Source organism: Musca autumnalis, unplaced genomic scaffold, assembly GCF_047663935.1.
Source record: "Musca autumnalis isolate F117 unplaced genomic scaffold, ASM4766393v1 scaffold_4, whole genome shotgun sequence".
NCBI lineage: Eukaryota > Metazoa > Arthropoda > Insecta > Diptera > Muscidae > Musca > Musca autumnalis.
In genome coordinates, this window is record NW_027411977.1 from 119,798,408 (window position 1) to 119,816,413 (window position 18,006).

At 35.6% G+C, this 18,006-nt stretch overlaps 1 protein-coding gene across 28 annotated transcripts in view; it reads right to left on the reverse strand.

Annotated features, from left to right (window-relative positions):
- Nucleotides 1–18,006, reverse strand: part of Rbfox1 (RNA-binding Fox protein 1) — a 699,789-nt gene that overhangs the window by 29,590 nt on the left and 652,193 nt on the right. For all 28 annotated transcript variants that reach the window (XR_012412218.1, XR_012412217.1, XM_073980545.1 and 25 more), the window contains one exon: nucleotides 15,944–16,451. Coding sequence is in view for 26 of the 28 variants with exons in the window: in XM_073980545.1 (XP_073836646.1) it covers nucleotides 15,944–16,451 (508 nt within the window). In the remaining 2 variants the exon portion in view is untranslated. The remainder of the gene's footprint in view (nucleotides 1–15,943; nucleotides 16,452–18,006) is intronic.

Consider the following 18,006-nt stretch of genomic DNA (forward strand, 5'->3'; position numbering starts at 1 on the left):
AGGAGAATATATTTGGCCCAACAGTCGGGAAATTCAGTCTCCACAGTGAAACATCTGACAATGGTATGAGGCTGATAGACTTTGCAGCTGCAAAAAACATGGTAGTTAGCAGTACCAGATTTAATCATCTCGATATTCATAAGGGCACCTGGCTGTCCCCAGATCAAAGAACAAGTAATCAAATTGATCATGTTGTGATAGATGGAAGACATTCATCCAGCGTGTTGGATGTACGATCGTTCCAAGGCGCAAACATTGATTCGGACCACTATCTTGTTGCAGCAAAGGTACGTACCCGTCTAAACGTTGCAAATAAAGCACGAACAGACACAACGCGGAAGTTGGACATCGATAGGCTGCAAACACAACAGATAGCCACAGCATATTCCACTCAGCTAGCCCAATTGCTTAACGCGAGCACTCCTTGTCCCGATAACATAACAACACAATGGCAAAATATTGCCCACTCCATGCAAACAGCCGCAAAATCCATACTTGGATTCCAGAGACCTCCACAAAGGAATTCATGGTATGACCAGGAGTGATGTGCTGCTACCGAAGATAAAAATGCGGCATATAGAGCTACTTTACAATCAGTAGCAACGCGTAGCGCACGAGAGAGATATCGGGAGAAAAGGACAGAAGAGAAACGTCTTTTCCGCAAGAAAAAGAGAGAAATGGAAAAGCGGGAGTGTGAAAAAATCGAGATGTACAGGAGCCAGAATGAAGTCCGAAAATTCTACCAAAGAGTGAAACATCAAACAGATGGCTTTGGTACAGGCACATCCTCCTGTAGAGACCAGCAAGGTAATCTGGTAACAGATACAGATAGCGTGCTCAGGATATGGAAGGAACATTTCTCCAATCTGCTGGTATCCAATAGTGGCGAAGACGATGATACCGCAGATCCAATCCCAGAAGATGGTATAGAATGTATACCACCCGGCCAAGATGAGGTAAAAACAGCAATCAACCGGCTGAAGAATAATAAAGCAGCAGGAGCCGATGGCTTACCAGCCGAGCTGTTTAAAACCGGAGGCGACGCGCTGATAAGGTGTATGCATCAGCTAGTTAGCACCATCTGGCAGGAAGAACGCGTACCCGACGATTGGAACCTGAGCATCCTATGTCCCGTCCACAAAAAAGGAGATAAGACTGTATGCTCCAACTATAGGGGCATAAGTCTACTCCCTATTGCCTATAAGATAGTGTCAGGGATACTGTGCGAACGAATAAAGCCTATGGTCAACGAGATAATTGGACCATACCAATGTGGCTTTAGACCTGGCAAGTCCACCATTGACCAGATATTTACCCTGCGGCAAATCCTAGAGAAGACCCAAGAGATGCAGATCGACACATTTCATCTTTTTGTCGATTATAAAGCTGCATTCGACAGTCCCCTCCGATCAAAGGTATTCCATGCAATGTCTGAATTTGGTATTCCCGCAAAGCTCATCCGGCTTTGTAAGATGACTCTAACTGATACTAGGTCCTCAGTTAAAATTGGAAAGAACCTCTCCGAAGAATTTTGTACCAAAAGAGGTTTCAGACAAGGAGACAGCCTTTCGTGTGACCTATTCAACATTTTGCTGGAAAAGGTAATACGAGATGCAAATGTCAAAAGAAATGGCACAATTTACACCAATAGCCACAAGTTACTTGCCTATGCTGATGACATAGACATCATGGGACGATCAGTAAAGGAAGTAACTGATACCTTTAGGAAGGTCGAAGCAGAATCTGCGAAAGTGGGTCTGGCGGTAAACGGCGAAAAGACCAAATTGATGGTGTCGACGCGCAAAGCGTCCATAGAGCTCGGACCAACCGTAGAAGTTGGTACCTACAATTTTGAGGTAGTTAAAGACTTCGTCTACCTCGGCACTGCCATAAACACAACAAACAACATCAGTTGTGAAATAAGAAGAAGAATTGTATTGGCCAACAGATGCTACTATGGATTAAGTAAGCAATTTAAAAACAAAGCCACATCTCGTCAAACAAAAATAACACTATACAAAACGCTGATACTACCCGTGCTAATGTATGGCTCCGAAGCATGGGTACTTGCGCAAGCAGATAAGGCAGTGCTTGGTGTGTTTGAGAGGAAAATTCTTCGAAAGATCTACGGGCCGATTTGCGTTGACGGTGAATATCGACGTCGTATGAACCACGAGCTATATAAGCCATACAAAGACATGCATATAGTTAAACGTATCGAGATGCAACGATTGCGTTGGCTAGGCCATATCATGAGAATGAGCGATGATGAACCCGCTAAAAAGGCGTATGAATACATGCCACATGGCGGTGCACGCAGAATCGGCAGGCCTAAGCTTCGATGGAGCACACAAGTGGATGAAGAAATGGAAAGGCGCGGTATTCCAAAAAGTCAAGCGAAAAACAGAGAGGAATGGAGATCTTTTCTTAGTTCGGTCTATGGAACAAATGTTCTGTAATGGGCCAACTAAGTAAGTAAGTAAGTAAGAATTTATAAATACATTCCAAAAATCAGAATTTTAATTTTCGATTTGGAAGGTTTTAATTTATTGAGGAAAAGATGGGAATATTTATTTGCCACTTTGTTCCATGTGATTTGCAATATTTTGTGTGGATATGAAACAATTCGACAAAAAATCTATTTTTAAACAATTCTCTATAACTATTTTATTCCAATAGATATTTCTCTAAATGTTGGCATTGATGTTCTATATACTATTACTAATAAATCTTGTCAAAAATATTAATATTTTCTTCAGTCGGCTCCAAGCAGTTGTGATGCAGACATTAAAATGCTATTATCTCAAAACGGAAAAATGGCGTATGGAACACCTAAGCATGACACCGACGATATGTAAATAAGAAATTTCTCCTCTTTTGTATTGAAAACTAAGTTAATTGTAAGATAAAATATACATATGTATATAAGCATAGCAATGAAGTTTTGGCGAGAAATTTTCTGAAATTTTTAATTCGTGTATAACGTTTAAAGTAAGCATTATAAGAATTCTCTATAATTATAGCTATTATTTCAGATTCCCACAACGAGACAAATTTTTTTTTGAAGAAAAGCTAACCATTTTAAGGCATAAATTTGAAAACTGTAATTCTATTATATATTTTTTAATATAATATCAATAAATATACTTGTATACAAAATACCTTATAAAATACTAAAATTAAATTCTATGATGTTGAGGTTGCCTGTAAACATAGATTGTTTTTCTAGTTGTTGTTTATTTAATGTCAAAGCGCGTTTGTGATTGGTGAAAGAAATAATAACATTAATGAAATAATGCGAAGGGTTACAAACAACAAAAAAATTTATTGCATTCATACAAACAAAATTACGCAGAAATAAAATGTTAAAATACAAATAAATCTGCTAAACCCTTTAGACCGTAAACAAACCATAATATTTTAATTAAAGAAAATAAAAAACATAGCAACACAAACTAAAATACATCGATTTTTTATATGATTTGTTGTTTGTTTATTTGTTCCTTTGTTTGTTGCATCATTATTGATTTGCACCAAAAAAGATTAACATACATTAACATGCGCCTAAAAATATGCATTAAATTATCATAATCTGTTTTTTGTTGTTGCTTTTGCTGATGTTGTTTACATACATTTCGATAATATAGAGCAGAATGTTAAATTAAACTGTGACAATAATGGTGGATGGCGGATGGATAATGATGGATGGTGTGACAATGTGATATGCAAATGTTTTACAATTCTTCCCCAACCGGGAGAGAGCAAGATCGAGACAAAGAGAGTAAACCAAAAAACAAAATACCTTTTCTCTTAGTTTCAGTTTTATCACAACACAATCTGGGGCATTCATCACAAAATTAATGTTTAACAATAACCAAATACAAAGAGTAATACAAAGTAACAGAGAAAAAATAAACAAAACATGAAATATATAGAGTTTGATAAATAGATAGGTAGAGAGAGAGAGCTTGGTAAATTATTAGATAGAATAGTAAATAATATTAATATAATCGATTTTATTTTATTTTTTTAACATGCATACGGTGGGTCCCCATTAAAACATAATCAACATATTTTTTTGTTTTTTTTTGCGTTATTCCAAAAAAAGTTACAGCTATTTACAAGAAAGAAAAAAAACACCAGGTCTTTTCATCGTTGTTTTTTAATTAAACCTATGGATGCTTTTTTGGTTTTTTAATTGTTTTAGTACGAATTGTTGCTGTTGTTGTAGGGCAATTTCATAGAAAAATATACGTAAATTTACAACATATGGAGAAAAGTAAATATTTCAAATCAAATAACAAACAAATTAATTTCTAAAAGCTAAATTAATATTATTTATATAAGAACGATTATTGCTGTGTTTTTGATTGTTTTTTTTTTATTGTGTTAACAAGAGACAAATACAAATATAGATAGACAGAACCAGTGAGAACTAGAGTTATTGTTATTTTTTTATTATAAAAAGACAGACAGATAGATATAGTTAATCCAGAGTACAGAAAAAGCGTTAAGTCTTACATTTTGCAAATGTGAATCCAAGGCTTTAAGAATTGCAATAACAAGCAGGAATGCCAGGCTTGACAGACGGAAGACGGAAGTGTCCGTCAAAACAAGACAACATTTTCCAACTTTGGCAAAACTAATGTAAATGGTGTTCGCTATCGTGAGATATTAACGAGCTTTCAGTGATTTGAACAGGCCAGTGTCACTTGCTCACAGTAAACACGTATTCACCCATAAGAACGATAAAAACTTGGGCGTACTGTCATTCAAATCTGAAAAGTGTGCAAAGGTCTAGTTCGATTGGTCGACTGAAACTGGGTTAAAAATGAGTTACTAGATTTGATCTAAACAGACAACAAAGCAAGTTAAATAAAACACTGCAATAAAAAGGGAAAAAGTATCAGTCGGCTTTGCCGACAGAGGTATGCCCGCAGCTTGTGTGAATTGAAACACCGTTTTTCCCAAAAAACATATGTTTACAGAATTTTGGGCGTATGGACTTGCCGACAAAGATATGGATTAGGATAAAATTTCAAAAGTTTTGCGGCGGAGGTACTTACAGGAATGGAGCGACATACACCTTTTTCAGATGTTATTCGAAACGTTTCAATTGTTATTCGAGAATTCCATTTGTAATTCGATTATTCCGTTTGTAATTCGAAACATTTCAATTATTATTCGAGAGTTCCATTTGTGATTCGTATTATTTCATTTGTAATTCGAATTATTCTACTTGTAATTTGAATTATTTCATTCGTCTATTTATAATTCGAATTATTCCATTTACAATTCGAATTATTTCATTTTTAATTCGAATTATTCCATTTGAAATTTCTACTTGTAATTCGAATTCTTCTATTTGTAATTTGAATTATTTCATTTGTAATTCGAAATATTTCATTTGAAAATCGAATTGTTTTATTTTTTACTACAAAAGGAGTAATTCGAATTACAAATGGAATAATTCGAATTACAAATGGAATAATTCGAATTACAAATAAAACAATTCGAATTACAAATAGAATAATTCGAATAACAAATAGAATAATTCGAATTTCATATGGAATAATTCGATATACAAATGGAATAATTCGAATTACAAATGGAATAATTCGAATTACAAATGGAATTATTTGAATTACAAATGGAATAATTCGAATTACAATTGAAATATTTCGAATTACAAATGGAATTTTCGAATTACAAATAAAATGTTACGAAATACAAATGGAATTCTCGAATTACAACTAAAATGATTCGAATTACATATGGAAAAGGTGTAGTCGATTTTGAAATTTTGTCTTATTTATTTGGACGTGCCCACGAAAAGCATCATATCGCTGTAAACAGGGCTACTAGGAGTACCTTAGGTAAAAATTTCCAAAGGATTCTCGCACAGACCCTTAGCCGCACTTAAACAAAAATGTTAATAATTTGTGTGGGTGGTACCCTAAGGAATGGATGGATAGGGCCTTGGCGGTGGCTCCGCTTATGAGATATTGCGCTTACCATTTTGGCGAATATTTTCGAACTTTTGTGGGGGAGGTAACGGAACGAATGGACCTATAAGCACCATCTTCGAATTTGATCAAATATTCGAAGAAATATTACGATATGCAAAGTGTGGACCAACGCAGTATTCTGCTCGGGAGTAGACGTGCGCACTAGCCACTACACATGCTGGCCGTAAGGTCTTTTTTTTACAGTTTTCGGGCCGTTTTCTCAAGAAGTATGGACTTGCCATTGAAAAAAACTTATACCATCGCAATAGGGGCCTTGAGTGCAACCTGTTGCAAAAAAAGTTAAAACGATACGAGAGGAGGTCCTAATCTGCACTTTTACGAATTTTTTGTGGGAGGCATCAGAAAAAGTTGACATATATAGTCCATCATATTCTAACCTGATCTAAGTCTTCTAGAAATATTACGATGTCCAAAGTATGAACCAAATTGGTTACTGCCTTTTGGAGAAAAGTTTTGAACTTTTGTGGGGGAGGTACCCAAAGGAGTGGACCGAGAAGGCCCATCTTAGAACTTGATTTAACTTTGAGCAAAATATTACGATTGCCAAATTTTGGATCGAATCGGTTTATCCGTTAGAGAGTTACCTCGCGCTCCATCCACAACACATGGTGCCATAGCAGGTTGTTACAGCTTTCAGGTCATTTTCTCAGGAAGTATGGACTTGCCCCTGGAAAACTTGCACAGTCGTAATGGGGGCAACGACTGCAAGTTGTCACTACAAAAATCAAAAGTATTCGAGGGGAGGTCTTAAACTGCACTTTTTCGAAATTGTGTGTGGGAGGACCCGAAGGAGTGAACCGATATAGCCCATATTCGAACTTTATCCATGTCTGGTAGAAATATTACGATTTGCAAGGTATTGTCCAAATCGGTTTCTGCCTTCGAGAGTTATCGTGCGCATAATTTTTGCGAAAAAAATTGAACTTTTGTGGGGGAGGTACCCGAGGGAGTGGACCGATATGGCCCATCTTCGAACATAAACGAAGTTTGGACAAAATGTTACCAAAGTCAAACTTTGGACCAAAGTTGGTCTGAGGTACATGTACTTAACAACTTCATCTACCTGGGAATTGCCATAAACACGACAAACAACATTAGTTGTGAAATAAGGAGAAGGATATTATTGCCGAACAGATGTACTTTGGCTAACGTAGGCATTTTAAAAACAAAGCCACATCTCGTCAAACAAAAATATTACTGTTACTACTCTTTCTAATGTAGGGTTCCGAAGCCTTGGTACTTACGCAAGCGTATAAGACAATGAATGGTGTTTTTGGGAGAAAAGTTCTTCGAAAGATCTACCGCAGCCAAGATCACCCATATACATACGTTAACGTGACTGCAGCAACAACATGTGCTCTCTTTTTTCTCATCTGTCGTGTTTTAGCAAAGGAAAGGCTCGCTAAGAGAGACTAATGCACAAAATATTTTGAGCACCACCGATCTATCGGCCAATGTGAGTTGACGTATCGAGAGTGCCATGTTTTTTTTTTTTTTTCAATTAGCTGAATTGTGCGTGTGGAGAGAGAAACTTTCACTGAGAGCCCATGGATAGCCTTGGTGTAGGGCAATGGTAGGCAAAGTATTTTTCTATTTCATACTTTAGTGCAGTGTAAGGCAATGTGAGTGTCGTGAGCGTAAATTTACTCTCGCTCACAACTTGTGTAGATTCTAACTGGTGGTGAGCGAGAGTAAATTTACGCTCACGACACTCACAATGCCTCACACTGCTTTAGTGGGTATCATTGTGTGAGTGCTATGTTTTTTCAATTAGTAGAATCCCAGTTGGAAATTGAATCTGCGATGACCATTTCATCAGCGAAAAATTTCAAAATTGTCTTTAAGCAAGGCGGTGTCACCGAATTTGTCACTCTTCCATGTGCGATGCGTGACGTTTTCAACGAAAATGTCTTGCAATGTGCCTTGGTACAAGTGAATGTTCATGCTATCATCCGTGAAGACAACTTCGCTTACCTTGTCGCTCAACTGGTCGTGCACGAGTTTTGCGACATTTGTGTGAAAATGTCGTCGATGATCGCAAAGGGCTGTCATCAAGCCGTCTTCAATGGATTGGGGATAACTTTGAAGACACATAGCAGACAACTTCCAACTGGGATTGTGTGTGTCAGAAATTATTACACACACAATTACAAATGGGAACCCCATTGCCTACTATTGTTGTAGGGCATCGTATTGTTGAATTGTGTGTGTGAGAAAGTTTTATACCAAGGCTGCACAAGAGAGCGCCAATGGGCTTTCTCTACACACACATACAACTCGACTAATTTTAAATGCATGCTCTGACACAATGACACTCCCCTAAAGTATGCAATAGAAAAGATGGTGGGCACCGCTGTTTTATACAACCAATTGCAAATGGGAGCCAACTATGTAAGTAAATAATTGAACCATATCAATATTATCATAATCCAACGTAATAACAATTCACTATTAACATCGGTCCTTAAATTTTAACCACCCTTTATATGGATCCGAAACATGGCTAGATAAAAAATAAAGTGGAGAGAAAAATACGTTGAAAGATCTGTAGGCAAATCTGTGTGGGGTAACAGAGTCGTATGAAGCACGAGTTACATCTCGCTTACCTATATGGGTCTTTTAGCAGTATTTCAAACCATGGTATCCAAAATTGGAAGAAGTAATAATAGTTCGATTCATGGAGAAAATGTTCTGAACAGGGTCACCAAAGTAGGTAAATAAAAATAACTATATTCCATTTTATTATGCCTTTGCATAGTTACAGGAAGCAAGCTTAACCATTTTTCTTGTAAACTAGATTAACATAAACAAAATGTCAATTGTTTTTTTTTTTTTCTTTTTGTACTCATTCTGTGTTGTGGTGTGAATTGGGTGTAGTTGAAGTTTGCTTTGTTTTTACACAGTATTTAGTTACATAATTAATTAACAATCAAGACGTATGTATTTAGAGCTCTAGAATCCCATAAACTCATATCTGTAAGTACATTTTACAAAATGATAGATAAATACTTTACTTGTCATAATCATTTAAAAATAAATACATAATCATTAACTGTCAAAATTTTCAATTTTCTCTTTTAATGTTTTTATTCTGTTGTTTTTTTTTTGTGGTTACCAAACATGCTGCCATGAGAAAAGAAAAGAACAGACACACACATATACATACACACAAATACCTTAATAAATTGCTTTTCTTGCGTTGTGTTTTTTTGCAATTTTTTGTTTAATTAAAATTCAAAACTAATTAATTTTTAGTAGATAAATGCTAATATTATAATTGATATAAGAAATTGCTTGGTCTTTGTTGTATTTGTTTTTGCTGATGCTGTTTAATTAATGATAATCATTATCATCATTGTCAATAACATAATAATTAGACAAAAGCTATTACATTGTAATAGTAATTGCTGTAGCTGTTGTTGTTTTTGTTGAATGCAAAAGTAGTAAATTACATATTTATAAGTAAAGAAGACATTATTATGTTAAAAAAATGCAATTAAATAATGTTCGTTCATTGACTGAAATGTGTGCTAATAAATTTTTTGTTTAGATATTAAAATATTATTACAAGTACAAAACCCCAAAAACGAAATGATGAAACAAGTAAAAAAACAAAACCAAATGACACTAAAAAAGGAAACCAAACCATCAAACACAAGAAGAATTTCTGTATTTTTTAATCTACAACAGAACGAACAATCAATGAAAACTATTTTGAGTATTTGTTTTTTTTAATGTTTTGGTTGATTTGGATTTAGTTAAGCGCAAACTACAAACTATACGCATAAAATATGTATGTAGATATAGGCGGATTGCTTAAGAACATAAAAAATATATGCAATATACATATTTAGTGAAAATCTGGAGAGAATAGAGAGCAACTGCAAGCAGGTGAAATTTCAATCGAGAGAAGAAATAGTTAAGGTGGATTTTGGAATCTTTAAGGATTTTGTTGTATACATTTCATAGTCTTTATTTCGGAAACCAAGTGGCTATACATTTTACTATCTTCTGCAAGAAGTATTTAAATACTAGGATACAAAGGTAAAGGAAACTGATTGATAACTGAATCCAGTGCTTACAATACTACAAAATTGTTCCTTTTTGAGCAAAATAGAGCTCGGGGGACCTAAGGAGTATTTTTTTCCAACAACATCTAGCAAACCAGTTCTAATATTGCTTTTCTTTTTAATAAATAACAATGAGAAAATACATGCAACAGAGACCAATGCGAAAAACGGTATCTCTAGTTACTCAAAGAGACCTAAAATGTATTTTGGGGGAAACTGGGTTTATTTAACCAAGACATTTCATGACAATTTGAATGAATTTTGTAATTCTGCTTCGTGAAATATGTTGCCAAAGCCAAGGAGAAAGCAAACACAATCCTCCAAAATGTAATGAAGCATGTCAGATCAATGGCTTGGCTATAAAACCGCAAATTCTGGTTTGGTTTATCTTTGGGGAAAATTGAAACCAGGACAGCGGTATAAATTTACAAAACGATCCAATAACTAATCTTAATTTGAAATTAGACACCAAATTGAACATTAGAAGGAGGGTTAGAAGAAGGGATAGTCCCATATATTTAATCTACAGATCCAAATAAAATCCTGTTTCCCTTCCTTTTTTGAAAATATGTTCTTTTACCGGGCGACTGTAGAGTTTTTAGATATATTCGAGGTCCGTATTTCTATTGCAAAGAGAGTTTCTCTCTCCACTAAGACAATTCTACTCATTAAAAAACCATGCACTCCCACAATAACACTCCCTAAAGTATGCAACAGAAAAAATTATTATGCCTAATCCAGTTCTATCTTAGGGATGACACCATATTTTTCTAATGCATACTTTATGGAGTGTCATGCACTCACACGCATGCTTTTTGAATTAGTTGGATTGTGTGTGTGGAGAGAGAAACATTGACTGAGAGCACGTTTGCGCTCTCTTGCCTAACGCTAGTCTATCTGCACCAGCGATACCATATTTTTCTATTGCATACTTTAGGGCGTGTCATTGTGTGAGCACATGCTTTTCCAATTAGATGAATTGTGTGTGTGGAGCTCTTTTGGTAATCGCTGATCTATACCATCGATACCCACATGGGCTCTCAGTGAACGTTTCTGTCTACACACACATATGTAGCTCAACTACCCAGCTAACAATTTTTTCCGATTTTTTTCCGAATTCGGAACGAAACTCTGCACAAGTATGCGATTCTGATGTCGAATTCGTTCAGAAATCGGAACAAAATTGTGTGAAGGTGCCCACGAATTCGGAAAGTTTTATCGGAAAAAAATCGGAAGGAATATTAGAGTTTCTTTCCGAATTCTGAACGAATTCGCAAACAAACTCGAATGAAAAAAAGGGAAATTTTAAGGGAATTTTCGATTATCTGCACAATTTCGGAAAAAACTCGGAAGGAACATTCGAAAATCGGAAAAAATTCGGAAGATTATCGGATGTTTGATCCGATATTCGGAAAAAAATCGGAAGATTATCGGATGTTTGATCCGATATTCGGAAAAAAAATCGGAAGATTATCGGATATTTTATCCGATATATGGAAAAAAATCTGAATATTTTCGTAAGGTTTTATCCGAAAATCGGAAAAAATTCCGGTGATTTATATTTCGGAAAATGTTCGGATGTTTAATGCGAATTTTTTTATTCTTTATTTCATCATCTTCACAAGTTGGATTTAATAGTATTCATTGCTGCTGCCCGCTGATATTGTGTGTTAGCAAAATTATAAAACACAACTTTTCCTAATAAAGTTTCCATGTGTCATCACGATGTTGTTCTTTATTTGGCGTATCTAAAATAGAATTAACAATATTTGTTATTATAAACAGCTTTTTACAAAATGTGTATGCAAACTTCCAATTTTAATTTGTTTTAAAACACACAATAATTTGTTCCGCTACGTCTTACTCACTTAACTGCTGCGAAATAACTACAAAACAAGGTACAGCATGCAAACAAAGCAAATAAATTTCCCTTGCCGCTGGCGTTGTTTGTATACAATCAACTCTCAACCAGAGTTCGGGATTTTTGCTCGCGAGAAAAATACACAGATCAAAAATTCTTTCAGATTATGTGCAGAGTACTCGGAAACTAGTCGGAAAGAAAACAAATCAAAATTTCCCTTCCGAGATTGTGCAGAGCACTCGGAAAATAATCGGAAAGAAAGGTTACGAAATCTCGGAAAAAAATCTGATATCAGAGCCATCGGCAAAAATTGTTGGCTGGGTATCCACCTAACATTTTTTTCCGAATTCGGTCAGAATTTCTGAACAAATTCTGATTCCGATTCTGACTCCAAATTTGTACCGAATTCGGTACGAAAGTTGTATGGACGTAATCACCGAATTCAGAAAGGTTTTTTTTAAGGAAATTCTAAAAAAAAAAATTCTTGACAAATGCGGTCCGAATTCGGTAGAAAATTCTTGAAAAATTCGTAAAAAAGTTTAGATATCCTGTAAGAATTCGGTCCGAATTCAGAAAAAAATTCTGGAAGAATTAGAAGAAAAGATTTTTTCCGATTTTTCAGAAAATCTAGAAAAACTCAGAAAAAATCTTGGGCGCTGACATCTTTGGTAAGAATTCGGAAGAAAATTCTTGGAAAATTCGTAGAAAAGTTTAGATTTTCTGAAAAAAAAAACATCGGAAAGAATTCTTGGGCGCTGACATCTTTGATAATGACACAACACAGGACAAAACCGTTTCAGAGACAATTTTAATTTACTTTTAATGCTCCATTTATTGATGTTTTTAATTTCAAGCGATTTAGTGGCGGATATTTGCATATTCTTCGCGTGGAAAAGGGTGGTAAGATCAGTTGAAAAGGAGTGCAGCCTTTCTTAAATGACATCAGGAAAGGTACCTGGCGTAATGATCGTGCCACCATCCGCATACGTTACGATCCCAATGCCATCTGAAGGTGGTGCTGTATTTCACCAAGAGGTAGAGGTTAAGCAGTTCCGGAGATATCACTCTACCTCTGCGGAGCTTGGACTTCTTGTTGCAGAATTCCACGTACGACTGGCTTCCACATACGAGCCCTAACCACTATTAATTCGTACATCAGGTATTTTTTCACTATTTAACATGAAACTTAATTAACATCAAATATATGTCTAAAGAGAATAGATTTTCATAAATTTTTGTAGGATTAATTTTTCAGCCATAATAATGAACTGGTAAATTTTTGCCATCTATTGGAAAATAATTGTGTCCTGTAGAGCGATTTTCAGAAAATTCGTTTTTGGTCCCCATACAAAGTTCTATGAAAAATAAAGAGCGGCCAGAGAGCACGGGTTATCGTTAACCGATCGTCATAAATTTTTGTAGAGATCATTTTTTATGCACAATAATGAACTGCTAAAGTTTATTCATCGATTGGGCCATAAATGCGGCCTTTAGAGAATTTTCGTGAAATTGCACCTTTGACCCCATACAAATTACTATGGAAACAAAGTTCGCTTGGTAGATACGGGTTAGCGTTAACCAATTCCCGTAAAATTTCATATATAAGGTTTTTGGATCAAATCGAAACAAATTTAGGAGGTAGGAGCTCCAAAATAAAAATATTTCATTTTTTATGGGTCGCCCTAATATACATACTATAATAACACATTGTTGAAATATGTTCTGTGTACGAATTAATAGTGGTTAGGGCTCGTATAGAACTGATTATCCGACGTTTCAAACTTGAGCAGAGAGTAGTATGCTGCTCAATGTTCCCAAACAGCGTGGAGTACTGGACAGTACGAGGGCTGCACGAAAACAATCTGATCTAGGCAACACAGTGTGTTGCTAGCTAGGCGCCATTTGAATTTTTTTTTGACAGATTGACAGTTTTTAGCCTACACATACTCAGGACAGTTTGTCATACGACGTTGTGTTGTGTTGTTTACAGTGACTTGAAAAAATCACTTTGGAAAAAAACTGTTACTTGTGAACATTTTCGTCTGATAATTTTTCACAAATTTCGACGTGGATAATCGCGGCAAGAGTGCATCGATCGAATTAAATCTGTGTATGCCGATAAAGGGCCTTCCTATAGCACTATGAAAAACTGTTTTAATGAATTCAAACTCGGCCGACACTCGCTAAAAACAAAAAAAAAAAAAAAAAAATTATACCGTGTGATAGAGGCATCTTTGAGCATTTTTTCTACCAACTAACATTTTATATTGCATGAACACTTGGCTGCAAAAATGGATTTCCTCTTTAGATCCAGCAAAATTGGACAATCGCTCGAATAGAGGCTCTCGTGGAAAAGAAATTGTGAATAAAAACAATCGCGGTGCTTCAAACGCTTCACAGACGACGCATCTTGAATCGAAACAAAACAGGAATCGACTGGTTACGTCTTCGAAATCGAGCCAAATCCAACGAAACTTGTTCATGTAAGAAGCACTTCGAAGAAAATTGTTGCCTGTTTCTTCGGCAAAAATGAAGACTACTTAAGAAAACAATAAAACTATTTCTGATGGTCAACATTCGCGTTTTCATTGTTAGGCCAGATAGTTATCGTTCATCCCTCGCATCGAAGGCTTTTAATAAGTCGATTACCACCAACACTGTCTTATCGTACGACGTGCTGTGGTTGAGTCCTCGACTAATATTTGTGGAAATAGCGGAACCCATGCTGATATTCGGCAACTGGATAGGGATTTCTGACTCTGGGGAGTCACCCCGCCGATTTTCTAGACTTTGAAAACGTTGTTGGTGTTGAGAACTTTGGCGAGCTACTCGACTCCAGCTTTTTCAGCATTGTCATGGAGACTCCATCGCTTTGGGTCATTTAGCGTTCCTAATGAAATTTTCTCAGGAAGTTTAAATTGCCCTGAAACAAATTTGCACCGTCGTATTAGGGGTCGAGAGGACAAGAGCTAGTCTTAAAATGCAATTTTGCAAAAATTTTCGAAATTTTGTGTGAGAGGTAGCCGTAGGAGTGGACCTATATAGTCTATACTAAAACCTGATCTATGCCTGGGAGAAATAGTAACATGTATGGACCAATTCGGTAAGGACCAATACGGGCACATCATTTAAAAAAAATGTCATCCATCTACATAATTGATCTAAGTTTGAACAAGTGTCAAAGTTTGGACCAAATCGATTAATTGGGTTATTATCGTGCGCACCAGAAAGCCAGATGGACTGAAACGAATTTCATCCAAACTTGCTTGGGTTTTGAAACCATTTTTTGGATTAGACATATTTTTGATCGTATCGTTATGATAGTATCTGATAGCTCTATAAGATTTTTAACTTTTCCTGCAATTATGATAAAAATGATCCATCGAACCCTTACAATATGGTAAATCAATTTAAAGTAAATAGGTTAAATTGATTAAACTAGCCTGTGATAATTTTAAAGAATATTGTGAAACTGGTTTGAGGATATTATAAATCTTAGATGAAACCCCAGGGTTGCAGGGACTACGTGGATTTTATAGGAACTGTGAGATAGGGGGATATTGCCTGAGAAGTCTTTAAAACATTTTATTTTTCTGTAAACCATGGAGATGATATGTATAATAAACGTGGTTATACTGTAGAAACGCGATAATTCGTTTCCCGATAAATCGAAACCCGCAACTATTCGAAATACATTCGGTATTGTTCTTCAATCGGTTTCCTTTGTATCTTTTAATCACGATAATTCATAAAAAATTACCGCTTCCTTGGATAACAAAAATTACACCATCAATTTCTTTTCTCAAATTTCAAGAAAAAATTAATATTGCTTTCTCTCCATTCTCTCTAGCAACGTTGTAGACGAAATGAAAAAGAGTGAAAAAATAAGTATAAATTCTATTTGTTACGAAAAAAAATGAAAAAAAAAACCACAAATAAAAAAGATCTTAATACACATTATAATAATATTTCAAACTACTTACGGTGCATATCCATGCAGTGTGGTACCAGCTGCTGCAGCATTAGCCGCTGCGGCGGCATTTGCGGCCGCAGCCATTGAGGCAGCAGCAGCTGATTGTTGCTGTTGTTGTGTTGTCGGTTGAGCTGTACCTAAACGTGCGGCATACGCGGCCATTGCCGATTGTTGGGGATTTGGTGCGGCTGTGGCGGCCGTCTGGGCCAGTGTCTGTAATTGCTGTTGGGCACTGGGTTGTAGAACAGCAGCAGCTGCTGCAGCGTTAGCAGCTGCAGCAGCATTTGCAGCAACCTGTGGCTGTTGATGTGATTGCTGGTGGTGGGCCTGTTGTAGGGCTTGTTGGAGGCCTAAATGTTGTTGTTGGGCAGCCGCAACTGCAACAGCGGCCGCTTGTCGTTGTTGCTGTTGTTGGGCGGATATTGCTGCAGCCAGGGCTGGATTGAAGGGAGCACCGACCATACCGACATGTCCACGTTGTATGGCTACACCGCGCATAGCTGCAGCGGCAACAGCGGCTGTATGGGGACATCATTGGTTGAGGATTGTTGTTTGGTTGGTAATGTTGTTCCATGTTTGTTTGTGTCCGTATCCGTTTGCAAAATTAAGTGTTTTTTCGTTCATTGGTTTGTATGGTGTGTGTGTGTCAGTGTCAGTGTATGTGTTGTGTATTGTATTGGTATTGTTGTTGTTGTGGGGAAATATGTTGATTTTATTTGGAATTGTTACAACAACAAACATTGACATTACATTCAGATCAAAAATAAAATGCAACATTTCCACAGCAAAGGATATAACAAAACAGGAAAGAGGTTTATAGTGAGACAGACAAAGAGCGAGAGAGAGAGTTATGTAGTTGTTGTTGTCGAAGTAGTGATAAACACGTATTGTGATTGTTTAAAGTTTGGTTCCCCAATTACCAGGACAAGATGTGTTGTAGGTGGTGTGCGAGTTTGTTTCGTTTTTTTTTTTTGCAAATTAATGCCATTTTTTTGGTGTATTCCAAACAAAGTATATATTGAAAAGAAAAGAAAAAAGACCATTTAAGGCATGCGGTTAGTTTTTTGTTCTATTATTGTTTATTTTTTGCTTAATAAGTTTCTATAAATAAATTAGAGGAAATTCTAGAATAAAATCGATCCAATTTGATGTATTTGACATGAACTGTTCCAGAACCTGCGGGAATCTATTATTTTTATTTTTTTTGCGAATTAATATAGGAAAAAAAATTTCCAAAATTTTAAAAATAGTAGACTCATGTGGTTCAACCTACAGAGGAAATGTGTGTTGTGTGTGAACCATATTCAAGGTCTTCATAAATATTTGAGATTTTACTTTAACTTGTTATCAAGGATTAGGTGATTAATTAGATGGATTCGTTTTGAATCTTGTTATTTACTTTTCATTACAACATAACTAAAGAGAGTACACATTATCAGCTTTTTATGACTGTCAGCGCAATTTTAAGACAAACAACTAAAACCCTTTTCTCATCTCTAAATCTATGGAATACAATGTGTAAATAATTATTTAAATATTAGAGAAATTATTGTTCAGCTTAGCCTTGCAATTAACGACTGTCATGATTCATGCTGACTAATGTGTACTGTGCTAAATTTGAATGACAAGACAATAACATTTAAAAGTTTTTCTTTCAACCATAATACAAAAGTGGATCGATTTACATTTAGAACTTCAGCCTATAATTTTATTGGAAAAAATTTTGATATTTTATTTTTTCAACAAAGAGAAAGACAAAATAAATCAATCAAACAAAGGCAACATTTTCTAAATTTGTAGGTACATATTTTTTTCATTGTGATCACATTTTGCAGAAATATTTACAGAATTAATTTCATACATTTTTATTACGACAAGTATATATATAATGCATTTATGTATTTAGATGCTTATGTACTGTTGGTCTTGATCCACAAAGAACCAAGAAAAAATAATAAAAATTAAAAATAATAATAATTATGATAAAGATAAAATAATGAAAAGAAACCAAAATAGCAAACAAAATACAAAAAGTCCAATTGAAACAACAATTAAAAACAGTGAAAACAAACA